The sequence below is a fragment of the Amaranthus tricolor genome, chromosome 11 (assembly GCF_026212465.1).
Source record: "Amaranthus tricolor cultivar Red isolate AtriRed21 chromosome 11, ASM2621246v1, whole genome shotgun sequence".
Classification (NCBI taxonomy): domain Eukaryota; kingdom Viridiplantae; phylum Streptophyta; class Magnoliopsida; order Caryophyllales; family Amaranthaceae; genus Amaranthus; species Amaranthus tricolor.
Genome location: NC_080057.1, coordinates 26,497,569 through 26,525,562, shown reverse-complemented (window position 1 = coordinate 26,525,562; position 27,994 = coordinate 26,497,569). Strand labels below are relative to the sequence as shown.

General features: G+C 32.4%; 4 protein-coding genes and 1 non-coding gene across 8 annotated transcripts; 3 read left to right on the top strand and 2 right to left on the bottom strand.

The window, feature by feature from the left end:
- Positions 1 to 162: 162 nt before the first annotated feature.
- LOC130827810 (putative F-box protein At3g25750) lies at positions 163 to 2,127 on the bottom strand. The gene has a single exon (XM_057693666.1). It carries the CDS (start codon positions 1,819 to 1,821, stop codon positions 547 to 549), a length of 1,275 nt encoding a protein of 424 aa, XP_057549649.1. The 5' UTR covers positions 1,822 to 2,127; the 3' UTR covers positions 163 to 546.
- A 4,306-nt stretch (positions 2,128 to 6,433) lies between these two features.
- TRNAG-GCC (transfer RNA glycine (anticodon GCC)) lies at positions 6,434 to 6,504 on the top strand. The gene has a single exon. It is a non-coding gene; the product is annotated as a tRNA-Gly (tRNA).
- Positions 6,505 to 6,840: 336 nt separating this feature from the next.
- Positions 6,841 to 10,875, bottom strand: LOC130827809 (putative pentatricopeptide repeat-containing protein At3g08820). The gene is made up of 2 exons (XM_057693665.1): positions 10,696 to 10,875; positions 6,841 to 9,549 (listed from the first exon to the last, which is right to left on the bottom strand). The coding sequence occupies exon 2, from the start codon at positions 9,517 to 9,519 to the stop codon at positions 7,441 to 7,443; it is 2,079 nt and encodes a 692-aa protein (XP_057549648.1). The 5' UTR covers positions 9,520 to 9,549; positions 10,696 to 10,875; the 3' UTR covers positions 6,841 to 7,440.
- A 1,072-nt stretch (positions 10,876 to 11,947) lies between these two features.
- Positions 11,948 to 17,726, top strand: LOC130827808 (solute carrier family 40 member 2-like). 2 transcript variants are annotated; one of them, XM_057693662.1, is made up of 8 exons: positions 11,948 to 12,371; positions 13,099 to 13,249; positions 13,488 to 13,675; positions 14,355 to 14,822; positions 15,668 to 15,839; positions 16,236 to 16,373; positions 16,526 to 16,636; positions 16,967 to 17,726. In XM_057693662.1, the coding sequence occupies exons 1-8, from the start codon at positions 12,235 to 12,237 to the stop codon at positions 17,108 to 17,110; spliced, it is 1,509 nt and encodes a 502-aa protein (XP_057549645.1). In that variant the 5' UTR covers positions 11,948 to 12,234; the 3' UTR covers positions 17,111 to 17,726. The 2 variants fall into 2 exon arrangements, with proteins under 2 accessions (XP_057549645.1, XP_057549647.1); XM_057693664.1 differs by having other exon boundaries at positions 11,967 to 12,371; positions 16,321 to 16,373; positions 16,967 to 17,105.
- Positions 17,727 to 18,787: 1,061 nt separating this feature from the next.
- Positions 18,788 to 25,640, top strand: LOC130827807 (mitochondrial thiamine diphosphate carrier 2-like). 3 transcript variants are annotated; one of them, XM_057693661.1, is made up of 8 exons: positions 18,788 to 19,005; positions 19,838 to 19,996; positions 21,128 to 21,244; positions 22,093 to 22,204; positions 22,461 to 22,588; positions 22,783 to 22,935; positions 23,812 to 23,946; positions 24,423 to 25,640. In XM_057693661.1, exons 2-8 carry the CDS (start codon positions 19,880 to 19,882, stop codon positions 24,642 to 24,644), a joined length of 984 nt encoding a protein of 327 aa, XP_057549644.1. In that variant the 5' UTR covers positions 18,788 to 19,005; positions 19,838 to 19,879; the 3' UTR covers positions 24,645 to 25,640. The 3 variants fall into 3 exon arrangements, with proteins under 3 accessions (XP_057549644.1, XP_057549643.1, XP_057549642.1); XM_057693660.1 differs by lacking the exon at positions 18,788 to 19,005 and adding an exon at positions 19,073 to 19,408; XM_057693659.1 differs by lacking the exon at positions 18,788 to 19,005 and adding an exon at positions 19,073 to 19,431.
- Positions 25,641 to 27,994: the final 2,354 nt, after the last annotated feature.

Genomic DNA, 27,994 nt, shown 5'->3' with positions numbered 1-27,994 from the left:
GTATATCCTTTCGTAAGTTCTAAATGTCAAAGACCAGACTAAAAAACTTATATTATCAAATACCAAAGACATTTGTCTCTGTTAGACTAATTCAAGAATGAATCCAAGCTTATGCACTATCAGTACACCTTGAACTTTATATGATTCACGGTTTAAAGTGCATTTTGATAAGAAATCAATATTTTATATAACTCGAACAATTTACACAAATTTTTCAATAAAGGCTGATTCAGAATATTAGTATACAGTTGACCCAATACTTTTTACGCTAATGAACCCCCTCTTCTATCATATAATGTTTAGTGTCATGATTTAAGAAGACACGAGTTTAGATTCTACCTTCTGTCAATAAGCGTACGATTGACCCTTAATAGATAACATCACTTGCAACTTCACATTTCACATGAATACAAAGTGTACACAATTTACAGGCTGTACAATTTCCTTTTGACCCTTGTCACAAGGGTTCGATTATCATAGGAAGGACTACTTCTCTCTTCCCCGCTCCTGTAAACGATCCTCTACCTGTACCCCATCAAAAAAACATCAAAACAGAGTGGAGGCTGAACAGAAGCACGCTGGAGGCGGCCATAAGAACTCCGAATGCCCAGAAAAATCGGTAATTGGTCGAGCATTGCCATCAGCAAAGTGAAACACAGCAAATTCCAATCCCTTGGTTGTTCCTCTAAAGTAAGACTCGTCCGATACTCCTTTAGACAGTCTTCCTCTACCATAAACAGGGAACGAATCACTGGTGAAAAATATACAATTCCCTCTACAACCAGGAAAATCAGCTTTAGATCCAAAGAAGCACCACTCAACACCCACAAAAAGTATTCTATCATCTTCTAAACTACCAATTTCCTCCAACTTACCATTCTCTTCATCCAACTTAAAAACCTTGAAATGTATCTTATCACCACAATAAACAATCCTTTTTACAACATACAAATCCCTCGAATCGTCTACCAATCGATTTCGTCTATCAGTATCACAGCCACTCGAAAATGAATCACTCACTATGCAATCCAATCTCAAATTCTGCTTGTAGTTCTTCCCATTTGTCGGTTCTGGATCATGATTAAGAACATAAATTCTCCCTCTATGATCAACAACATAAACTTTGCTCTTAAAATTCACAATGTCATCAAATTTTGATGTTCTTTTGTACCCAAGAAACCCCCAGTCTAAACTCCCTGACAATGTCAACCAAGCAATTAAACCATCCTCAAACCAGAGCAAACCAATATAATCATCAATTGTTAAAGGCTGAAACCCAACAGGAATTGGAAATAAGATCAATTTATTCTTAAATCTCAACCCACCATTTGCTGAGTAAGTCTCGTCAGATTCAGGTGCTCTTAAACTATATCCTCTAGCAATCAAATTAACATCAAAATCAAACAAATTCAAACTAATTGGCGAATTCTCATTTGCAGGTAAAATTCCTTTAGCCCTAATTTTAGATAACGGTAATCTAATTGAAAGTTTACCACGATTGAATTCTTCGACTGTAATGAGCCATGGTTTAGAATAAATTTGATGATTCCGAGGTCGAAGAAGATACACTGCATCAGCAACTAGATGATGATGGGTTTCACGAGATAGAAGAGCGAAGAAATCTGAATCAACTGCTAAATATCTTCGAGGGAATAAAGAGGAAAGATAAGGAAGTTTTTGTGGGATGTTAGAGAGAGAAAAACGCCAATTTTTGCAGACTTGTCGGAAATTGTATACATCAGATCTAGTTTCGAGATGATTGGCGATTTCTGAAAGGATTTCGGAGCAAAGATCTGACCAATTAACGATCTGGTGCTGCATTTTTTTTTTGGTTTCAATCTAATGTAAAACCCTAATAATTGTTGGCGGACCCTAGATGAATTGGGGATTTCCTTTCCATTGCTAGTATCGAGACATTGAAGATATTTGAAAGAAGGATATCCAGCTGATCCAACAGGAAAATTAAAGTCTGCTACGCAAAAGTCAATCATGTTTGATGCTAATGCTAATGATTCAAGCACTTAAAAGATGAAGAAAATTTTCCATTCATTATTCATGGTTGAAATTTTTTAGATTAGTATTGTTTGTGTAATTAAAATTTGAAGTGGTATTAATTTGTTTGTTGATCAATAATGAGAATTTTCCGCCTTTTATAGTATTAAGCTAAAGGATATGCATATACCTCACAATTTAATATGTTAACATTTATTATAATTATAATATGATTTCTTGAAAATATTAATCTTTATTACCTAAATAATTAGCATTCACTAAAAATTACTTTGATTACATTTTTATTATGTGTATATGCATGCTCTTGATCGTGATTTTGAATCTTGTCAAGCAGGTCATATATAACATAGTATAGAAACTCATACAATGCATAAATTTATTAGTATGAAATATATAAAAATACAATTTTAAAGAATAATTCTAGTATATATATCATCGTGATTGAATATTAAAAACATGACTTTTTTAAAGCAAAAATTAAATATTAATTTTTATATTATTTATCGAATATATCACCCTTTCATTAAATCAAATATATCAAATTTTAAATTAGGTATATAAAACTGCTATAATAAAATTATATAAATATTTTACCTAATTTGGCTCCAATTTAGAAAAATAAAATACTAAATTAGGTAAATATTATCATGTAATAAACTATAATCCACTAAAATAATTTCATTTTTCAAGATTCTTCAACAATGACATTTGTCATTTTCTAATATTTTTTATTAGTATGTATGATATGATGTATAATGATTTGTCAAGACTCTCTAAGAATGATATTTGTCATTTTTCAACATTTTTATTAGTATATATACTAGATAGATTTTCGTGTCAAACACGATTTATGAATTATTTAAATAAAAATTACTAATTTTATATAAGTAATTAAGTTATTATATAACTCCTAAATCATATTGAAATTATAAATTGATTTGTTTTAAAAGTTGTAAAAGTATTACAATTAGATTGAGATGTATATTACTAATATATATAAAACATGATCATAAAATCATGTACTAAACAATATAGATTATAAGTAATTACATAAAAATAATAGAAACTTTCAACACATAAAAAATAATATAAATAATAATTTAAATGTTTAATGTCTTTGTAAAACCTTAAAGTAAGCTTTCAGCCTAGAAAACATACTCCCTCCAGTTCTTAAAAAGTTTCCATTTGCCATTTTGGGATGTTCTATTTGTTCTCATAAAAAATCTTTTTGTTTATGTCACAAATTTTAAACAAAAATAACCTTATGCGGTCTAATTTAATATTTTAATAATACTTATGGTCCTCACATATCTTCTATTAACTTCATTTTAACATTTTTATATTCTTTATGGTCCCTATATATTTTCCACTAACATTATAAAAATATTTTTTTATTAGTTATGGTCCCTAATTTTTTTCACTAACTTTTATTTAATTTTTTTTAATGTTTATGGTCTCCACTTTTCCTACATTAAATTTATTATTTAATAAAATAAGATGTCTATTATTTAAAAGATTTTATTTTTCTTAATTCTTGTGAATATTTCTTTATGGGAACTTCATTAGGGAATGAAAAGAGTATAATTTTACTATAATAATCAACTTATAACCTAACTTATTTATTTATGTGTTATACTTGTCATACATAGGTGATAGAATTTATTTCACCAACATCTTTTTCTTATTATTTACTTAAATAATTAATGTATAATCTATTTAATATGTGTAGTTTTTTTAATATAGCAATGTATGTAGTGTATATGATTATCTATAAAAAACTATTTCAATATTATTTTCTTTTCTTAATTTAATACAAAAATATTTTAATAAAACTAAATTTTTTACATAAATAATTAATATGTTATCCTATAATTATCTATTGTAATTAAAAGATACCACATATCTTAATTGATTGTACATGGTAAAAATTAGTAAATAAGATATAGTTTTAAAATCTTTAATTTTTTACTAATCTATTAAACAAATCTAATCAGAAAGATATTACATGATATGCAAAAAAAATATTTGCCTAATAAGAACATGAAAAGAGCGGAAAATTTTTTATTGTGAAGTCGACATGTGTCATAATCGTTTCTTCATTAGTATATTATACTAGTAAAATACCTATGCAATGCATGGTTTTTATAAAGTTTACTATCTATGAATATTCATGCGCAAATATAATTCATGATTATTTAATACTTGTAATTTGAGTTTATGAAGTTTGATGACCATTTGTTTAAAGTCATTTTTAAAATAATGAGTAATTAATATTTTAATAGATCTTATTAAACTAAGTAACAATTTTTTTATGATAAAAAAGATAATTTTCTATTAATTTAGTATAATGTAAATATTTTTGTAAGTAAATCAAATTTTCTATTTTTTGATTTAAAAAGACTATTTTTAAAATCATTGATACACTCCCAAGTTAATTAATATATACCATATTATTTTTAATTTAATTTATTTTTCTTTTATTTGTTCAATTATATATTCTTATATACATATCAAAAATATATATATAAATTTTTTTATATAAGTACAACATCTATTAATCTATTTATGTAGTTTCAATTCTTTTTAATTATGCTAATTAGGCTCATACTTAAATGAGACATACATAATAAATATTATATTTGAAGTTTTTTTAAAGTCATATACTAACGTTTGGAATCAAATGTTATATTCCAAATTAGGCATTCTTAATGATATATTATATATTTTTAAAACATTCTTTATTTAAACCTACCATCAAATATATAATTTTTTTTTAATAGGGAAACTATTAATGTCTACATGTCTTCTCAACTAATTAAATAATTTCAAATGGCAAGATTTTCATAGTTTTGCCATTTGTCCTTTTACTTTAAAATTAATAGTATTTATTTTTTAATAGGGAAACTATTAATGTCTACATGTCTTTTCATCCATTTAAATAATTCAAAATGGCAAGATTCTCATAGTTTTGCCATTCATTTTCCTTCAAGATTAATAGGAGTAGTATTTATTTATTATTTATGATTTAAAACTACCATCAAATATATAATTTTTTTTAATAGGGAAACTATTTTTGTCTACATGACTTCTCATCCAATTAAATAATTTCAAATTAAATAATTTCAAATAGCAAGATTCTCATAGTTTTGCCATTTGTCATTTTCCTTCAAAATTAATAGTACTTATGATTATAATTATGATAATTATGATTATGATTATTAGATGATATGACTGAAAATATATTTAAGTTAATTAATTTACCTCATTTTAAGAAGATGTATCAAGTATAATGATTTGACTCATCTTAATTTTATAAAAATCTAGATTAACTTTAACATATCATAATCCAAATGAAATTAATAATGTACAAGTTAAGTACAATTGAGTATATTTGTATGATTGTAATATTGGATTAATCTCAATTTATTCATGGTTTTCTCTTCCTCATTCTCATACATAGTGAAAAAGCAATAAATGAGAAGTTCCAAAAAGATTCATGTTCTAGTCTTTAAAATTTTAATTCTTTAAAATATTTTACATTTATTATTTTCTCTTCTTTCTATAACTTTTATAAACAGAATACACAATATATAAAGAGAATTAGTATCAGTATATATACAATTGATAATGAAAGATATTAGGAGTAGAACAAAATGAATGTTTGAGTGATATATTACAAAAAATCTGACAACATTTAGTCAAATAATAATTCAATTTTGGAGTAATTGATTATATCCAATAGGTTAATTATGCAAAGATTAACCACTAATGTTACTTTTTTAAGTAGAACATGTAACACTTAGATTAAATAAGCTCCACCAAAGCCAAGACACTTGGAGGAAAAGGGTTGGGCCAAACTCATATTTTATCATGCAATTATGTAGGCTAATGTAAAATTATTAAAGCCTAAGCCCAAAAAGGCCCTTCAGTCTATTAATATTACTTAATTGATGAGAAAGTTGATTATGCAAACATTTAAAATTAATACAGTGAAAAATAACATAAAAATTTAAAAAGTAATAAGGATATTAAAATTGTTTAGATAAGAATAAAAGGAATTAAGTAAAAAAATATATGAATGAAAATTTAAAAAACTAGTAAAAATATTACACAAAATAAAATTATAAAATAAAAAATTGATTCAAAATAAAATGTTGACAAATTCATTGATAAGAGAATAATGCATGAGAACATGTAACATTGCACAAAATTTGAAGTGATCTCCCAAAATAGAACAAACATTTACTGAAGACATTACTGAAAATTTAAAAAGTAAATATTATACAAAATAAAAATATTACAAAGAAATTGGGACGACTAAAAATAAAAATGTTTATAAACTCATTAGTAAATGACCAAAAATAAAAATGTTACAAAAGAGTAATACAGATTGCATATAACGTCAACATAGCACAGACAAGCACCAGTGGTCTAGTGGTAGAATAGTACCCTGCCACGGTACAGACCCGGGTTCGATTCCCGGCTGGTGCAAATGTTGATATTTAAAAAAAATTTTTTTGTCATCAAAAGTAAGAGGTAACAAAACTTCATAAGAGTTGCATCATATTCTATTTTTATGTCTATTACTCAATCTTCAGAGTGAGATGATGGCTTAATCGTTATAAGTACAAAGCCTCCAATTGTCGAAGATTCGATTGTTATTCATAAGCGAGAAGATAAAGTGAGTAGGTGCTTGTTAATGCTGTCATCTACGAGTTTATCAGTCTCGAACGATCCTGCTAATGTTTAAGGCCGTCTTCTATGAGTTTGTGAAAATGGGAAATCGAGAGGTAAAAACAATAATATCAAAGCATAAATTCCAAAAGATTGAAATCGTCTAAACTTATCATGCATCAGCCAGCAAATCGAGAGTGATATAGGAAAATACCATTAGTGACTCCCACATAGGCGGGGTTTGGAGGGTAGGATATACGCAACTTTATATTTGCGCTATATTATTCTCTACTTTCAGTACAATTAAAGGAATCGAGTTTTCTTTCCTATCCTACTAGTACAAACGAAAACTGATAAAGCAAAGATTCAGTGTTCGTGGCCGTATGTGACAGAATATCCGAGCAATGGACTCGATGTAGCTCCATCAATCGTCGGTTGGTGCGATGCTCGGAGTTAGATTTTTGTGGTTAGGATGATGAGAAGCAGCAGGAGAATCCCATCTTTCTATCTCTGGTCGTCGACCCAATCTCACCAGGTTGAAACCTTGCTAGTGTTCGAAAAAATCTGTTGTAATATTGAAGAATTACCAGCAAGCTCGGTGGGGTGAACAGCCTTAGACACTTCCCTAGTACACAACACCACTTCTCCATTTCAATTGCATTACTACAAGCTCCGATCGACATTCTGCATCGTACTTCACTGGATTGGATTGTATGTCATACAACCAAAAACGTGATGAAACTGTTTTCGGGTTTACCAATAATCGTTACATGAACATGACCCATCAAGAAAGTTATGGAAACGGTTATTGTCTCTCACCACGATCTCTCTTCCTGTTATCCTCGATATGATCTTGATTGCTGTATGGCAATCACCACAGACACGAAGGTTTTTTACAACTCTGATTACATGATCCGAAGGAGTACTGATTAAGCCAAATGCAATTGCCAACTTCTCGCTGTGATACTGAAGTAATTGCTCCTTCTCCTCCACCTCTATATCAAATAAAGCGAAATCTGTAGCTGGTACGTAGCCAGCTGCACGTACATCTGTGACCAATTCACTTAGTTTTGCATGTATCTTAACAGACAGAGGATGTGAAATGTCACCGGCTACAAACTGATGTACCGTACCACCCACTTCAATCCAACTGTACCCAGGAATCTTTTGGATGCCTTGCTCATTCATTCTTACCCTGATTTTTTCTGCTTCAAAATACTTGTTATTTGCAGAGTAAATATTTGACAAAAGAACATAATTTCCGGAATTCCAAGGTTGTAATTGGATCAACTGCTCTAATACATGCTCGGCCAAATGGGTATTCCGATGTAATCTGCAACCACTAAGCAATGCTCCCCAAACAATTACGTTTGGTTCCATAGGCATGCTATGAATGAAATGATAAGCTTCGTTTAATAAACCGGAACGACTAAGAAGATCTACCATACAGCCATAGTGTTCGATGGTGGGACTCATAGAATAAACATGATTTATGCTGTTAAAGAATTTCCATCCTTCATCAACAAGACCCGCATGGGTACATCCACAAAGTAGGCCAAGGTAAGTGTTACTATTTGGTTGAAAACCGAGTTTCTCCATCTGGGCAAATAGACCAAATGCAAGTTTGACATGGCCATTTATGGATAGGCCAGATATTGCGGCATTCCAAACTGCAACATCTCTATGTTTAATCTCTTTAAAAACTTTCCAAGCTGAGATAGAATTCCCACATTTTGCATACATGTCGATTAAGGATGTCCCAAGAACGAGGTTGCCCATCAACTCTTCCCTCTTCAAGGAGCTGATCACTCGCTCTCCCAAATTCATTGCTCCAAGCCTTGTACAAGCACATAGAACGCCAACCAGGGTAGTACTATCAGGCTTTATATTCTCTCTCTCCATTTCGAAAAACATGTCTAATGCTTCATTTACATAACCATTTGCAACATACCCTTGGATCATAGCACTCCAAGAAACCACATCCTTTTCGAGTATTTGATTGAAGACACCATGTGCTTTGTCCATACATCCACACTTGGCATACATGTCAACCAATGATGTCATCAGAACATTATCTTTTACCATTCCATTCAAAGAAACATAGTTGTGAATCCACTCACCAAACTCAAGCTCCCCTAAATTCGCACAAGCACACACAATCCTAACAATGGTAAAACCATCTGGTTTCAAACGGTTCTCCAACAAACTTCTAAACAAGCTCACAGCTTCATAAAATTGCCCATCATTTAGATACCCACTAATAATAGCAGTCCAAGAGACTACATTTTTCTCCGGCATACTATCAAACACCTTGCGGGCATCATAAATACTCCCACAATTTGCATACATGGACAGCAAACTTGTATTGACATAAACATTCCCCTCAAAACCCAATTTTACAACAAGATTGTGAATATTCAACCCCAATTGATACTCAGAAATTCTAGCACAAGCTTTTAGTATAAATGGACACGTGTAGTTGTTAGGCAATAAGCCATATGAACGCATAAGGTGGTAGCATTGAATAGAATCTTCAACGAAACCATTTGAAACTAATCCTGTAATCACGTTATTGAACATCGAAACCTTTGGATTCTTGTATCCATAAAAAAAGAGTTTTATATACTTGGTATTGCCAAACTGAGAGTAATAACCCAAAAGGGAGTTGATAAAGTTACGATCTTGACATAAGCCAAGGCGAAAGAGGCGTCCATGGGCTTGTTTGAGGTGCTCAAAGGATTCGAAGCCAATGTCGAAACAACTTTTTAGCTCCAAAGCTTTCAAGGACGCAGACACAATTCGCACTGCTGGAATTCCTGCAAACATCGCCATCTTCTTCTTCTTCTGTCCAACTAATCATGCCTACATTCAGTTTCCCGAAGACATTATCTTAGGTGATTGAGATCATTGCAACATTAGAAAGCACATAATTAACAGTGTTCAAGGAAAATTCTTTTCCTAAACTGGGGATTTCAAAGAAACTTCTAAACTAGAAAAAGTTGCAAAAGTAGAATCATAGGAATCAGTAGTAGGTGTTTAATAATGAAGATTGAAAATCATTGATGACCACTGATGATTAGTAATGTGGAAAGAAATAAATAGAACTATACAAAACAGATGAACTCCTAGCCATACCTAAAATATATCCATTGCAAGTAAGTGCATTTATGTATAATGCTAATAACATTAAGTTTCATTATCCTCTCCTCAGCCTTGCAGAATCAACTACATAATAAAACTATTGATAGAAAATAGCATTTCATCCGACCATCAACTCAAGTTTTCAATTGACGCCATTAATTCTATTCTAATTACCAATGATAACTAAACTAAATTCTATACGATACGAGAAATGAAACAAGAAACATGAAACGTTAGTTAAGTGTTTCGGAAACTTGGAAAATGGAATTTGATCCAGCTAAGATAAGGTCATAATGCTGTCCAAATACATTCATCATAAGCGGAAAATATAACCCATAATACCAATCATAAATCAAAAGTCTTATGTAACAGGAGATTACAATATAACTATAAGGTGAAAGGCCATCTTGATGCATATGAGAAGGAGAAAAGTTAATCTAGTGTTGTGAATGACAACTTCTCGAAACACGGTACGCGGCAAAGTTTCACATTTCGCACTTCAATGTTCTATACACTAGCATGTCACCTTATGCAAATGGGGAGGAGGGGAATTCTATCAATGGCCAGGTTTTATTTTCTACTCCAATTGGCAATAATATCATTCCTTGTGTTTCAATTACAATTATCATGAAGATTTAGAAAGTCAGGAATCAATATATAGAAGATTTAGGATTCAATTCGTAAAATATCAATAACATGTGATAGATAAACAGCAAATATTATGCTCCAAATTTCAATTACAAAATAATCTGAACCAAAAGCATAAAACAGCAATAAACAAGTAATTTCATAAGTTTCCAAAGCTATAACTGTTAATTCATTCCACTCAACAGTTTGAAGAGCAGAAAAGAAGGGAGGGAAACGTACTTGGAGTTCAAAGCCAAAGCAGCAGCAGCAGCCGCCGTCGCCGAGAATTCCACCACCGCCGCCTTGAACTCCGCCACCGCCGTCAGTAATTAAGGAAGCAAGAAAGTCGTTGTGTAATGAGTCGGAGGTTCATTATGGGTCATGAATCATGATCCAGCCTTTTATTAAGGTTTGGGTCGGTATTATTTGGGTCATGAAGTAAATTTTTTTTTAATAGTTTTTAAGGAGATTTGAGAGTCTTAATATTTTTAAATATATGAATTATAAAAATATAAAATAAAAATTATATTTAAAAGATAAATCTAATGAAATTTTATATGAAAAAATATTTTATCATTTATATATCTCTTAAAAATCTTAATTAAATTTCTCTTTTTTAATTTTTTGCATGTGATGTTGTCGAGAAGCAATCCTTAAACGTTGGATTATTCATTAATCAAAAGTTAAGATTATTGTAGAAAAATAAGTGTAAGATGAGATTATTCTAGATAATTTTTCCTTACGCAACTTATATTATAAAATTTTTCTTATTAATATAAAGAATTAGAATTAGAATGTTGAATCTTTTAACCATGTGAATAGATTAGTATCTTAAATATATTAAAAAAAACCGACACTTGAATGGCATAATACAAAATAAACTCAAAACTCTCATCTAAAGTTGACCTAAGACATCCTTCTCCTTGACATTTTACTACATTTAAACAAAAATCAAGAAAGAAATTAAAGAAATTGCTTATTTAGGCACCTTGAATTGTGAAAAAAAAAGTCAATTAAAGGAAATTTTGTCATCAAAACAAGGTTAAATAGTAACCTTTATAATTCTTTGCATCATCAATGTGCTCTCTCTATGCCACTAAGTATTTTTTAACTTTTTTTAGTTTGTTTTATTAAATTTGTCATATTTTATTTTGGCTGTGAACCACAATTCTTTATTAACTGATTTTTAGATCTCATCTACACATTTCTCTCGACCTCATAAAATACCAATTTATCCATTGGTCTTGGTCTCTCGGCAATAAATAAAGATGTTCAAAATAAATTCAACAATTCAATATTTACCCGATCTTATAACCGAATACGACTTATTTCAACATTAAAAAATTTTTTAAATTTTACAAAAATCAATGTAAATACTAAACATGCTTTTAAACTGAGATGAAACACTTACACTAGTATTCAAAATCCACCTAATAACCTAATAAAAATCTCTACGACAGTCGGCAAATATAAGAGACAAATTGGATTGAACGCATAATGTAACAAGTAAGCAACTCAGCTCACTACAATGCCAAACACTTCGTCACAAAAATGGCAATAACAAATCCAAAAGATACTCCAAATAGCATGATCCATACATATATAAATTCTGGGTCAACCTCAGTTTTTTATTATTTGATTGTCACCATTGTACCAAACAAATAAAAAATTGAAGCTTTCCCTATTTAAAATGAATAAATTTAACTACCCACAAAAGAAGCATTAATTGAGCTAACAACCTTAAAAGATCCAAACTTGGAGGTGGGAATTGAGAAAATAATGAGATTAAATGATCAAGAAATCATGGTGGAAGCAGACGAAACGCAGCGTTTGATTGACCCAGAAACTGAGCCATTGCCAACAGCTCTTATCAGGTGTTTGTATGTTGGACAGTTCTTGTCAAGATGGAGTGCAAGGTTATCTCTTTTCTTTCCTCAATAAGTATAATTTTATAATGCATGTATTTTGATTTTGGGTTTGTTTAATTTTGTTGTAATTAGTGATTAATTTGCTACTTGGTATTTGGATTATTTGGTTTTTGTTTAATTTTCTGTTCAAAATTGAATGTTCATGTATACTATGTTGAAATAATTTACATATGATTCCATTTCGAACAATTAGAGAGATTAGTTGTTTAAGATATTAGTTTGATGAGTTCTCCTATAACAATTGATTTTTAAGATGGAACCTAATTTCTGTGCAGTCAATTTTTCTCGTACGTGGTCTTACTGTGTATAAGCCCAAGGATAAATTTATCATATTTGCTTGTTTGAAGTATAATTTTGATGAATTTAAAATTGTAATTAAAGGATATTTAGTAATGATACAAAATATGATGATGACTATGATATCATCATTGCATTTTTGGAGGCAAAAGTGTTTATAAGAGATGATACACACAATTTTGAAAAAGATGATATGTCAACGATGTTTTGCTTTAGTTATAGTTATTATAGAAGATTTTGGTAGTTTGTTTAGGAATGTCTCCTTGAAGGGAATATGGGCATGAAATGTCCATCATCTTCCTTCATCCAGACCCTGTTTTCAAATGAGATATTGGGTTGTTGATGTCATGATGATGATGATGATGATTAGGAATGTCATTTGTTTTGTTTTTGAATTTTTGGTGGAACTTGTATGCAGAATGTGGGAATTCTCAGTAGCTTTATACATGATTAACATCTGGCCAGACTCTTTGCTTCTTACCGCTCTATACGGAGTCATTGAATCAGCTTCGGTTGCCCTCTTTGGCCCTGTAGTTGGGCAATGGGTGAACAAATTAACGTATGCCAAGGTTCGTTGATCTTATCATAATTGTATTTGATGTTTCGTTGTAGACTTGCATATGATGCTTGGTGAGCGCTTTGGAAAACAATGAGCCTCATCAAGTGTATATGCAAGTTAATGCTCATTACCCATGGGTTTGTGGGCCCGAGCCCATGGGTGTGTCTACATGAATGGGCCCACGGGGTGATTATGTGATGACTTGTCACGGCCTAACAAACGTGGCTTTGGATTTTCCACACATACAGGTTCTTCAACTCTGGACACTAACACAGAATGTGTCATTTATTGTTGCTGGAATCACAGTAGTTATTCTACTAGCCTACCCTGGTTTAGAGTGGATAATTTTTGTATCACTGGTTATGATAACTTATCTCTCAGGAGCCATGGCAGTGCTTTCAACCCTCGCAGGAACGATCTTGATTGAACGAGAATGGTAAGACTAGATCAGAATAGAAAGGAGTAATATGTAGATATCGGCATACCTCATGTTTTCTAGCTTAGTAAGATGATATTTTTTCGGTTTCTTAACTCTTGAGGGTCAATCCGAAATGAGATATCTGCTATTACAAGGGTAAGATTGTGTAAAAACATCCCTTCCGAATCCAGACCCCACTTAGGCTTGAGCCACATAGTGACATTGGCATGATTGTATGCTGCATGGAATGTTGTTTGGTTTTTAAACTCACGAAAATGAGATTTCAACATTAAGTAGAATATGAGAAAATCTTTATAACAGAAATCATATTGGATTTTCAAGTTGAGATGGTAGAAAACCGAAATGAATGCTAGAACCAATCAATTGGTTCACGTAGCCGATCCTAATCATTTGGGATTAAGGCTTGGTATTGTTATTGTGATTACAAAGGCCCGTTTTCGACCCTTATTGAGCCCTTTTATATCCCGGTTCATTTTAATTATAGTAGAGCCCCGTTTGTGCCTGGCCCGTGCCTATCTAAAAATGGGTCGGACAAGGGCTCAAAATGGGAGCCCGGCCCATTAGTCACCCCTAGCCATGATATTAGTAATTTAACCAAAAAATTACGATTTCTTTGTAACTAAAATTGGGCTTCTGGAACGGCCTATCAATCTAAACTCCGTCAAGACATGAACAGGGTTGTTGTGATGTCGGAAGACCAAACTTCAGGAGTTTTAACAAGGCTGAATTCTGTTCTTAGAAGAATTGACTTGGTGTGCAAACTAGGTGCTCCTGTGATTTCCGGTTTTATCATAAGCTTTGTATCATTGACAGCCTCGGCTATGTTTTTGGCTCTTTGGAATGTCATCTCTGTTTGTCTTGAGTACTGGTTGCTTAGCTCTGTATATAATGGGATACCGGCTTTACACATGAAAGATAGAAAAAGAAACGAGATTAGTTCTTGTGAACCCAAATCAAGCACATCTATTTTGGAGCAAATGCCCAACTCGCCTATTGAGGATAGAAGTGGCATTTCTTCCCCAGAAACCCAAGCATTAGGATGTTTTTCGATGCTTCCGTGTCTTGGTGCTTGGAAAGTGTACTTAAAACAAGAAGTGGTGCTACCTGGACTAGCCTTGGCTTTGTTGTACTTTACTGTACTCAGGTAAAAGAAGTCTTTATAGTTAGTATCTTACATCCTGCTCGAACAATGCCATTTATAGACATGTTCATGAAGGAAAGCTTTTAGGTTTATTTGTTCATATTAGGAAATAAATAAGATAAATTCTTGCACTTAATCTATTTGGAATAAAGAAATGAATAAGATAATATGTTTGGCTAATAGATGTTGGTGGAGCAATTAGCTCTAGCCTCCAGCTGAAAGTATTAACTGATTCGCTAGCCGTTAAGCTAGCTGTTTGAGGTAGTTGTCATAGTTGTTTGCTGTTTATGATAAAAAAAACTATTATGAGTAGCTTTTGGTTTTGGCCTAAATGCGAGTTTCCAAACACATTTTTCCGTTGTTTGACTAACTAAAAAGTCAAAAGCCAAAAGGTAAAAGCCAACAAAAAAAAATCATTTGCCGAACAACCCAAAATCTTGTACATACATGTTTTATATACAAGACTATCTTATTTAATTCCTAATAGTTCCCAATGGATTTTTTCACAAATGACTTTTCAAAGTAAATCAAGTTTCAAACATGGTTTTCGTTTACTCCATTTGATTCTTAGGCTATAGTGAGAAGAACCGGAAATGAAGGGGAAGGACTCAGATTCTTCATTTCACCTCACTACCCATGTCGGATCCTTGGCACCGACATTCCTTAGTGAAAAAATTCTTGAAATTTTTCACAAATAGTTGAGTCAGGGATACGTATCTAAGTCTGAATAACATATAATATGGAGGAAAATATGGCTTTTTTTTATTTCAGAAGGAATTTAGTTTCCACCTTCAAGAAACCAATACCTTGGCTAAAACAGATGACATACTTGGTTGGTCTTTGTGCAGCTTTGGTTCTCTGATGACCGCTGCCCTGGAATGGGAAGGTATACCTGCATATTTGATAGGTATAGCTCGAGGTATAAGTGCTATTGTCGGAATAACAGCAACTTTCACCTATCCAATACTAGAGTCTCATATTTCCTCTCTTAGGACGGGACTTTGGTCCATATGGTCTCAGGTATATTAACTAAACCTCTAAACTAACTCGCTATTCATAAATTTAACCATTTGTATCTGTTAGAGACTTAGAGTATATAACATATCATGTGACCACAACCATTAGCTTAAGCTTTTGGTGAGTTAGTCTCAAGACATGGTATCACAAGCCAGCATGACTAAAGATCACGGGTTCAAATTTCAATCACCCTCATTTTAAGGTGGAATATTTAGCGTCAGGTATGAGGAGAGTCTGTGTTACATCCACACTTCTAGCCTTAAGGTTTCTCGTGTGAGGGGGCGTGTTAGAGTATACATATCCCGGTGTCTCAACCATCAGCTTAAGCTTTTGGTTGAGTTGGTTCCTTGACAGTATCTGAACAAGTCTGATGGAATATTCTTGTGTCCTGATATGCAGTGGTCTTTTCTCCTAATATGTGTTGGTTCAATATGGGTCAAAAATCGTATAGCATCATCATACATGTTAATGGTTGGCGTTGCAGCATCCCGCTTTGGATTATGGATGTTCGATTTGGCCGTCATCCAACAGATGCAGGTAGGATATAACATCTTTAGTCGAAAAACAGATTTGTCACGTATTTTACCCTATGTTACTTTGACTCAGGAACTCATATCCAACACGGGTTTATGTTCAAGTGTTGAACTCGCCTTATTTGTGAATAACCACTACTTTTTTGCTGTGTTCAGGATCAGGTGCCAGACTCGGACCGCTGTATCGTGGGCGGGGTTCAGAATTCCATCCAATCAACTATGGAGTTACTGGGTTATGTCATGGGTGTAATTGTCCCAAATCCTAAGGTAGACTACACTTTGTGCTTCTAAATTCTTACTATATTTGGAATAGTCCATTTAGGTTCATAACAAACTAGTTTGAAGTTCGAGTTCAAAACCAAACTTTGAGTGACGCTGCGCTGAATTCATCAAAGAAGTCGTTACGATTTACTATTGAATGGAAGTAACATTTGCAAGTTCGCATAAATAAAAGGCGCAAATGTTAAATGCGTCGCATTACTATAGTTCATGATAATTCGAAACCAAAGAATTTACGTTCAAAGTTTGATCTCCAATGGGTAAGGTGGCGTTTATTTTTATAGTTACGGTTATGACGATATGACCTTTAATTTGCAGCATTTTTGGGAGTTGGTTTTGATATCCTTCACAGCAGTAACATGGGCTGCAATACTCTACACAACCCACATATGGCGTGTACGAAGGCATTTGTTTCATTTTGACAAGTTGTATCGACTAGCTCGGAGATTTATAGGATCATAGTCGTAAGTCCTACTCGAATCCTTTTCTAGTTGCCCTTGTAAATGATCACCTCATCCGATTTTGATGAGCTTAGAAGTTGAAGAGGTAATACGAAGATTATAGATAACAAGACTACTGAAGAACGACACGAAGAATTTGAGATTTACAAGAGCATGACAATATATCGGAAATATATATGTGGACGAACATTTGAATAGTTGTTCTTAGTTGTAGACTACGATTAACGATAAGGGTTGAATAAAGTATACTCTTTGACCTTTGTTAAGGAGGAACTCTCACGTTGTTTCTTTTTGTTCATGTAACTTCGTTTGTATATCTATATCTATATAATTGGGATTAAGTCTTTAGCATTATTGTAGGTAGTTGTATATGATCATTAGAAGACTATAATCTTGTGGTTCATCTTCCTTATTTGTTCTTCAATGCCTTTTTGGTGGGCTAAAAAGTTATGGTAGCAAATGCATTTTGCTTTAAACATTTTCTTCAAAATTAAGGAGAATACAAATTTTCCACCGTTCTTTTATCCCAACAAATATTTTTTTTTCTTTGGAGTAATTTTCATGAGAACTGATAGTTATTTCAGTTGGAGTAAGTCACTTTTTCATGTTAGGTTTTGGGTTTAATTTATTTCGAACTTTCATAAAATGCCAGTGGTAACACTTTGTAAGATTTTTCCACATAGTACCATTCAGTTTATGCCTTATCTAACTGTCGTAGTATTTTTCGTTAAATTCTTGTCAATTTCCGTTTAATTCACCGTTTTGACTTTTCTACCCTTATTACATGTTGGTTCTTGTCTTTATAATTTGCCCTAACCATTGGAAAGCGTTAATGAATTAAACGATGAATTAATTGTCAAAATGGTAAATTAAGCATTTGAGAGCATAAAAATGGTTTAGGGCAAATTATAAAGATAACAATCAACACTTAAGGGTGAAAACGTCGAAATGGTGAATTAAACGGAAATTGACAAGAATTTAACGGAGAATGCTACGGCATTTAGATAAGGTATAAAGTGGATGCTACCATGTGGAAAAATCTTACAAAAGTGCTACCACTGGCATTTCATGAAAGTTCGATTCTATTATGTAGAATTTTCCTAATTTTAATCTAGCTTTTACCTTTTCTCGGCTAATTATCATTAGTATTTTCAATTATAATTGTTTTTATGCAAAATTATTTTACAAGGAAATACATTTTCATATTAAACATTTCCTTAAATTTTGTAATTTTAGTTTCTTTAATCGACATATACTCAAAATATTAATGATAAAACTAAAAGTGGTTAATGAATAGTACTAAAAAAACAAATTAAACATTATAATAGGAATGAAGATAAAAATGGCTTTGTTTCAATGTACTTTCACAATATTGTGAGAAGTCTATGATTTTAGAGCTAGAAATTTAAGACAATTTATCCCCTATTCATTATTGAAAAATTAATTTCTTTTATATTCATTTCTTATTTACAATACTAACTAACATGAATATCATTTTTAATTTAAAATCCTCCAATTACGAAACGAGCTCATATAACTAACTTATTTCTCTAATTAATCAAGTTGTTGCTTGTTTTAACATGAAAAATGATCATTTAAATCTATAAGAGTATAAGTAATTCCTTTAAAACGGTAAATATGTATTGGATTGGCCAATAAAAATCATTCACATTGAAGCCCCTTTCATTTGAAAATTTGTGATTGTTTGAGGAAGGTTTGTTAGTTTGCTTTGTTTATTTCTTCGGTTCATCCACCGTCATAAAGTGGTGCCACTGCCGCCCACTTAAATTGATCCTTTCTTTTCCAACATTCATTCAACCCCAATTCCAATTTTAAATATTTTTAGTAATTTCCATGGAATTCAGATTTTTCCCTGATTCAGTTTCACAGCTACAGGTATATAAAGCTGCATTTATTCATCCATTTTCTGTCTTCTGAATCTTATTTTCTTTTATTGGTTTTAAAATGAAATTATTAAACCTTTACATTATTTAAAGTTCAATACTTTATGGTTATTTTATGCTATATTCTTTTGTTTTTAGTTGGATAATTGGATTAATTTTTTGGGTCCTTTAAGCCATTGTTTATGCTTGGAATTTTCCTAGTGGGTCTAAAAAAAGGGAGATAATTGCTTACCAACAACGGGATTCATATTCGGAAATTGATTGGTTTCAGTTTTACTTGCATTTAATTGGTCAAATCAGTTTTATTCTTTTGATTTATGAGGGCAAAAGGCATTAGTATTTAGTTGATATAGTGATGAAAAGACTAAAAATTTGAGAAGGAAAAATAAAAAGAGGTGGGTTTTCTTGAGAATCTATGGTGGGTTTCTTCTCTTTCATTGTAATTTTTGATCGTTTTTAATCATTTCTTTTCTTGATTAGATGTTGAATTAATGAGGTGGGTACTTTTTTGTTCTTGGGTTTTTGAAGTTTTGGAGTTTATTATGTTGGTAATCAAGAACCCTAATTTTGGGAAGTGAATTGGGTTTTTTTTTTTGTTGCTATTTTTCGGTTTATTTTGAGGATTTTTGTTGTGCCCTTTTATTTTTCCATTGATTTATTATCAATTGCTTCAATGGTTATTTTTTAACCTTTGATTGTTTATCTAAGACCTGTGATTATGAAAAAGTAAATGGTTAAATTTCTTAAATTTGCTCCTAAATTTATTGATAATGCCTTATATTCCATTGTTTCTATTGATTGACGGATTGCACTCTGGAATTCAGGTATTTCTTTTATTACTTTAATCCGAAGGTGATATCTGGGAAATGGGTGAGCCTGGTCAGCTAAAGCGAGCTCTGATAGATGCGTCAGCCGGAGCAATCGCTGGTGCTATATCTCGCACTGTTACGTCGCCTTTGGATGTCATTAAGATCAGGTTTCAGGTAGTTAGCTCGCATATTTTTGGGTAGTCTATTGAGAAGTGCATATTTGCTGTTTATATTTGACTCTGAGTTCACAAATTGTGCTATATACTCGCCAATTCCGCTCCTTGGTATACACATTGTGCTTAAATCGAAAATTCATACATTCTAGTACCTTTGTGGCTTTTACTTGATAAGATTTAATTTAGCCAATACTGAATTTTATTGGAGAGTTGGGGGGCGGGGGAGGACGCAATGACCATCTCTATGCGTGTTCTATAGAATCAACGATGAGGAGAATCTTTATAACCCTTCCCTAATGGTTTGACTATATAGTCAATGTTGTTGAGAGTACATATGTTTTGAACTACTAACGGTTGTTCGATTGATGATAAGATTTCCTGACAAGCCCGATGAGCCACTATGAATTTAATTTTTCTTCTTTTTTGTCCCCTGGTTCAATCTTGTATGATTAAGTATTTTCGTTAATTTTACGTGATGTGTGCGCATTAACTCTATCACATACCATGAAGGCTTGAATGCTGAATATTTTTACTAATCGCATTTCATTCATTCCATTACCCGAATGCTATAAAATGGCTCCCACCAAGGTTCCCACTAGGCAAGGTCTAGGGATTTGAGTTTATGTGACCTTACCCTTGTAACAACAAAGAAGTTTTCGATTGATTCTTGATGGCAAAATCATCACAATTTCAAGTATATAAGAAGTGCACATGATTTAATGTTTAATACCTGTCATTCTGTCGCAGTCTATAATAATCCGGAACCAAAGAATTATACTCCCTCCTATTCACCTTAAGAGTCCCATTTGACTTTTTCACGGATTTTAAGGAGAGTCAAAAGTGGGACCCTAAAGGTAGGAAAGAGAATAGTATTATGGGTTTTTAATGTAAGGGAGGAAAATTAGTATGAGTAATAGAGGGTATAATTGAAAATAAGATAAAGCTACTAAGGGCATAAAAGTCAAAAACCCATACCAAAAATAGAAATGGGACAATTAAGGTGACTTGACCATAAAAGGAAATGGGACACATAAGCCGAATAGGAGGGAGTATTTCTTTTGGTGCCATCGAGATTGGACAATTACTGATTACTTATGTGTACTAATATTTGTCATTGACTTCTTCATAGGTCCAATTGGAACCGACCACTTCATGGGCTCTGCTTCAGAGAAACTTGTATGGGCCATCAAAATACACCGGAATGTTACAGGCGACTAAGGACATCTTAAGAGAAGAAGGTCTACCGGTAACTTCATGATCATTTTTCTTCTTGCGTGATGATATTTTATTTTAACTTGTGGTCCGACTTTATGCAAGGAAGATAAAGTGGAATTGAATGCTTGAACTTTTAAATTTAACGTCAATTACAATCCTTGTGGTTGGAAGAAAGATGTGTTTAATTGCAATAATTATGACTATGTCTTTACTCATTTTGGAGGGTTCTTGTCTCTTTTCATTTTCAAGTTAGTTTGTCCTGCCAAAGTTTTCTTGTTCATGATGAATCTTTATCTGAATTCCGAGAAAACGTAACTTGACTATAACAAAGCATCTCTTCTGTTCTTCATCCCTATCTCTTGAAACATGGAGTTTGGGAGTATTAAGAGTAGTTATTATGTTAAACATGAGAACTACTGATGTTGATATCTGTACAGCAAAATAGTCTTCCGATTGTTCCCTCTTGCAATTCTGCCTGCTGTTGAAAGTAAAACTAAGTAGTGGCTATTAAATTTGACATTCCCGTGTCAATTCTCAACTAAATATTTCTTAAATGATGATTCAAGCACTGTCACGTGATTTATTAATCTCCTTGCGAATCGCGAATCAAAAAAAGCGAACTATGCTCGGTTTTGGGCTATTTTAGAGTCATTTTGAGCGAATCGCGAATCTAAAAAGCAAATTAACTAGCGAATCATGTTACATTGGATTCAAGTTCTTTACAGTTGATGAACTTCTGTTGGTTGTTTGAAGTTGTGATCTTCATCTCTGCAATCGTGTTCGTTTTGTTTGTCAGTACTCTCTGTTTGGGCCAACATATCAAAAATCAATTTTTTTGTCTACATGGCAATAATTCGTACTTACATTGATTTATTGTAGGGTTTTTGGCGTGGGAATGTCCCCGCTCTTTTAATGGTTATGCCTTATACATCCATACAATTCACTGTCTTACACAAGTTTAAAACATACATGTCTGGATCTTCCAAAGCAGGTTTGTTTGCAACTTCTTAAGTGCTATTATATTGTCTTCTCGATTAATACCTTATTTAAGATTTTGAGTGATCGGGTAATTTGAATAGAATTTCATAATGTATGCTGTTTCATTGAGCGGGGAAGCACTAACTTCCACGATAAATCCATTTTGCAATTTGAGGTTGTAGATTTTATCGGTATCACGTTCTGCCTTTCTATTAAAAATGTTTCGGTCAATCATGATGTGGGCTCAGTATTCCTTTTCTTTTATGCAGAAAATCACATCCAGTTGAGTCCGTACTTATCATACATTAGTGGGGCCATTGCAGGATGTGCAGCTACTATTGGATCATATCCATTTGATCTTATACGGACCATATTAGCCTCACAGGGTGAGCCAAAGGTATGGATAATTATCAATGTGAATGTTGTAAAGTTTTTAAGAGCCTTTAAATTTCCATACGTATCCGTCAGTTTATCGTGTATTTGATTGTTTCACTTTTGGTCATGCTTTCTCTGTTTATATGTTTAGTCATTGATTTTTTAGCTTGTCGATCAGCACGGATATTTAAAATTCTAGGGTTCTTCTATATGTAGGTATACCCGACGATGAGGTCTGCATTAGTGGGCGTTTTTAACACACGTGGCTTGCGGGGACTGTATTCTGGTTTGTCACCTACACTAGTTGAAATTATACCCTACGCTGGCCTTCAGTTTGGTACTTATGATACATTCAAGCGTTGGACAATGGTATGGCTTGCTTACTTTTATTTTCTGCTTTTTTGAGCTTATGGCTTTCTTTTGACCAGTATAACATAATTTGCTAGTTAATTCGCGATTTGCTCAAATTTACCCAAGAATAGCTTAAAACCGACCATAATTCGCTTTTTTCGATTCGCGATTCATGAGGAGATTAGCTAATTTTGTGACAATGCTTTTGATTGAAACTTATGCACATTAATTCTTTGGACAGAAATTGTTTTTGTAGTTTCACATGAAATTTCTGTGTAAATCAATATAATGACATAACGTCATTGTAATATTGTGGCCAAGGAAAAAAACACGGTTGTGGATGCGTTTGCGGAAACGCGGTGTCGCGGAAAGTGGCTATAACAGATTAATAATGCAAATCACGATTGGCCCGGTGCTAATTTTGGATACAAATCACATTAGAGGAGTTTTCAGCTTATAATTGCATTTTTGTTGAACGACTATTATTATGCAATAGTTATAATTACACTATATGAGGTGGTTACAGTGGATAATTAATTAACTTATTAGTTATTTATTTTTGTTTAACAATAGAACTTGATGGGTGTTAATGAAAATTTAACGGGGAGATATTGTAAGAACCATTTTTACAATTTAGGGAGATGTTAGAAGAGATTTTTTCTTTAACCTCTTCTTGACAAATAATGTAACGGTGAAATATCAGGCGTTACAGTTACATAACAATCAATGCGGTGTTTTGACAGTGAAATTTCATACTCAGTTATATAATAGGATTTAACAATTCTCAAACAGGTTTTTGATTGTAAACTTTGATGAAGTACTGTTTATATGTCGCAAAAATCTTTTAGCATAGAATGTTGAATCCATTTTGCTGATTGGAATTACTTCTTGTAGGCCTGGAATAGAATGAGAGGAAATTCCAGCGATGATAGTCCTTCAAGCTTCCAGCTTTTCCTCTGTGGATTAGCGGCTGGCACATTGGCAAAGGTTGTCTGCCACCCATTAGATGTCGTCAAGAAAAGATTCCAGGTAAACCATTTGGCCGTAAAATGTTGCTAATATTATACCCATATCAACGTGTCGTAATAAATGTGTAAAAGGTAGCAATTCCATATGCGCTCGTATAATCATTTGGTTAGGCTTTCAACGTGACCATGGTTGTGGGAAGTGCTTGACCATTTGTCTGCCCTAAATAGATATGGAATCTCTCTTTATGAGGACCTTTTTCGAGCCGAGAGACTATTTGGCCGTATCCTTTTTTATGGGTATGGGTTGCCGCCTTCCTTCCCTCCCCAAACGCTGATCATAGTTCCAATGGGCGGAATACCCTGGGTACGATGATGATATGTGGTTGTAACCCTACATCCTGCCATCGGCATACCCTTTTCTTTCCTTGTTGGGTCATTAGTTAAAACTTTAAAAATATTATCTTCGGAAAGTTTCTTTATGACGAACAAGTCAACACGATGGAACAAATTTGAGTCTGACCGGTAATTGAATTTTAGGTGGAAGGATTGCAAAGGGATGTGCGATATGGAGCAAGAGTGGAGGAAGGAGCGTACAAGAACATGTATGATGCCCTCTTAAGAATTTTGCAAGCGGAAGGCTGGGCTGGTCTCTACAAAGGCATTGTTCCATCCGTTGTAAAGGCAGCGCCCGCTGGTGCTGTAACTTTTGTCGCTTATGAATTTACGTCCGAGTGGTTGGAATCCTTGACGAGAACCTAATGTGTACTTTCTGGTTCTCTTATATCCATTCTTTTCTTTTTTTTTTTTGTTTCAGCCAATTTATTCTAGAAGACCCTGTTTCGGCCAATTTCAGGGTCTGTCTGCAATCTGTTACCCATTCTTTTATCGTAGAGTGTAGACAAACCCATGATCATCGTCGAAAACCCCGATACTTGTACTTCCTCAGTCTTTTAACAGTCACAACATTTCTCCCGAACATGTGAGAACCTTTCGGGGAAAACGTTGCAACTATTAAAAGACGGAGAACGTATATCTTAAGATAGTGTTGGATCATAGGCGGTCTCATTTCTACAAATGCAAGACGCTTGTGTTGATAACGTATGCGTATACCGGCATTTCAATATGGGATGCTACGATGCCTTTTGAAGACACTGAAAAGTGCTGAGTGCGATACGTTTCGAATACAAAGAACTAGGAAATAGAGCTTAATAATGAAGGATCTATTGCTGGCATTGCATCCAATTTAGGACTGGTGTACTAATAAGTAATAACTATTGTTTTATGTACAATATACCATATATTCTTATTTGACAAGGGCACCTTTTCGTTTTTCCCTATTGTGAATCGCTAACAAGGGCACATCTGACTCTCCCAAACCCGATTTAGACGGAAGTAACTTAATGACGTTAACTGACGTTGGTTAACAAAATGACGTCTCAATTTATATGTTAGTCTATACGAGGAACGATCAACTTTGTGGGTGGTAAAACTTGGAAAACGGATATTTTTCATATAAATGAGTTGATCGAGAGGCAATAAAAGAGCAATCTTCACTCGTTTTACAATCATTTTACAAGGTGTTTATGACCATTTACACTAAACCCAAATGGGGTGATATATACAAAAGTTCGATTTGTTAGGGACGAGGCGCAATAAGCCTCTACAAAATTCGAAAAACAACATACAAATAAGGTGTACGTTAAAATAAGGTGTTCTAATAATATCAAACTGAGATTGTGAGTAATCGAGATTCTAATCATGAGTATTAAAGGGGAAAAATTTTCAACCATTACGCGAATTTATAATTTTTGCTTGGGTTCTTTTTATAGTATTATATTTTTTCATTCCATTGAAATTATTATAAATAGTTTTAAAAGTTCTTGATTAAGAAAAATTTGTAGTGTTACTACATGCGAAAATTTGAAATCAATAAGTGGAAAAATAAAAAAAAAATAAACAAACTAATCTAAGTTTCAAAAATATTCCAAAAGTAGTTTTACAATAAAGTGTGCCATAAAAAAATGAATCTTTATACATACACCAAATTTCCTTCTAATTTGCAATATGAAAAATACTATAGATAAAAAAAATTACCAATGAAATTAAAACAAACATGAAAACGATCCAACTACATTTATCATCAACATAATAATAGTTGTCGTTGTCGTTGTCGTTATTATTGTCGTTGTTGTTATTGTCATCGTTATCGCTATCCGAAGAAGTTAAGCTATATTCAACTTGATTAGCAAAAGATTGATTTTCAAGATCATACTCGACGGGTATATACCAAATGAAAAGCAAATAGAAAAAAGTTTTGGACATGATGAATGAAATTAGAAAGATATGAATTTTAAAAATGTTTTGCTATTAATGATTTTTTTTAATATGGTGATTAGGGTTTTTATAATTGTAGATTTATAAACTAACTACCTAGGAAATAGGATGTTTGTTATATCTTTTAGCTAGATTTTTTTATCTTATTATTTTTTTTTTGTGTAAAATTTATGTTTTATTTTTTATAATCTTTTATTAAGAAAAATTGTTTCGAATCTACTAAATTTTCGCAACTACATTGAACTTACAAAAATTGAAAACTATAGATTAAACTAATTAGGGTCGCTTAGTTTTTTATATATGCTGTTATAATGTTCATAGGACAAAATATGTACTAGTATTCAGATGTAGCAATCTACGTGGCATCACATAAATCATTCATTTTGAATTATATGTTGAATTAGGCTGGACTTATTGTGAATGCTAGCATGTTAACGGGGAAAAACGAGGTGCACACACTTTATAAGCCAAAGAAATATTTACTATTCCATAACCATATGGCAATGCGGCAATGGTAAGGAGGTCTCTAATAGCTTATAAAGTCTGCACACCATCTTTATTTTGTTGATGTGGGATAAACCATCCCAATATTATGTTTGCCAATTGATTCAAGGAAAAATTAGCAAGAATAATACAACTTTTTGTTAATTTTTTTACAATAATACCAACTATTGATTAACCATGAATAATACCAACTTAAGGGGTATTTTTTTAGAATAATACCAACTTTAGTTTATTAACTAATTTACCAATTTTTTTGTCTTAAAATCACCTATAGTTTGGTTTTTAACATGTTAGGAATTTTCTAGAAAAACACCCTTTTAAGTTGGTATTCTTCATGGTTAATCAATAGTTGGTATTTTTGTAGGAAAATTAACAAAAGATTGTATTATTTACGGTAATTTTTCCTCGATTCAATGAATGCCCTTGGAAACACTCAAGAATTCGAGGCTTCTTTGTTATAAAAAATTTCAATTTTGATCTAAGAATGATCGACCTTTAAGTGATTCATTATGATCAGTTATAGCTTATAAAAAAATTTTAATTTTAACCTTATGTATGTCAATTATGATCTTAAATAGATCAAGTACTGAGCACATATTGAGAAATATTATAATTTGGCTGATTAGGCTATCCGTTTCATATTGAAACGGTCTCGTCCAAAAACAGCTCTTTGGTATGAAGGCAGTTTGTTTGCACATAAACTTAAATACATAATTATACTTTTGTTTGTTTAATTAATAATTAAAAACAAATTTTTTAATTTCTACGAATTTAACAATAAAAACAAATTTATCCACCGGGTAAGCTACATATTCATCTAAAAAAGAATTGAGAATATAAAATTAAATGTTTTTATTATTTACAACTACCTATTAAAAACATATATAATTATTCATATTCAAACTTATTATCAAATAACCCGCATGCGACACGCGGGTACATTAGTGAATGAATAGAGATAACTAAGCTCGTCAAACATCTTCAATACTACTAGTAAAACTAAAAGATTTGCGTTTTTGTATAAGAAAGTCTCATAGTCTCACAATATATAACTTGTTGATTTTTTTTTTTGGAAAATAAACAATATAATATTAAACAACGAAACCGACATAAAACCCAGAGACATTATTCTCCTCTAAAACAAATTAAAAGATCGAGAAGCCATCATTCTACTTTTGGATTATTAATGATTAATGATATATTCAAGGCAATAATATATTTCTCATCTGTCAAAAGAAAAAAACTTTCTAGAAAATTATTAAATTCTCTAT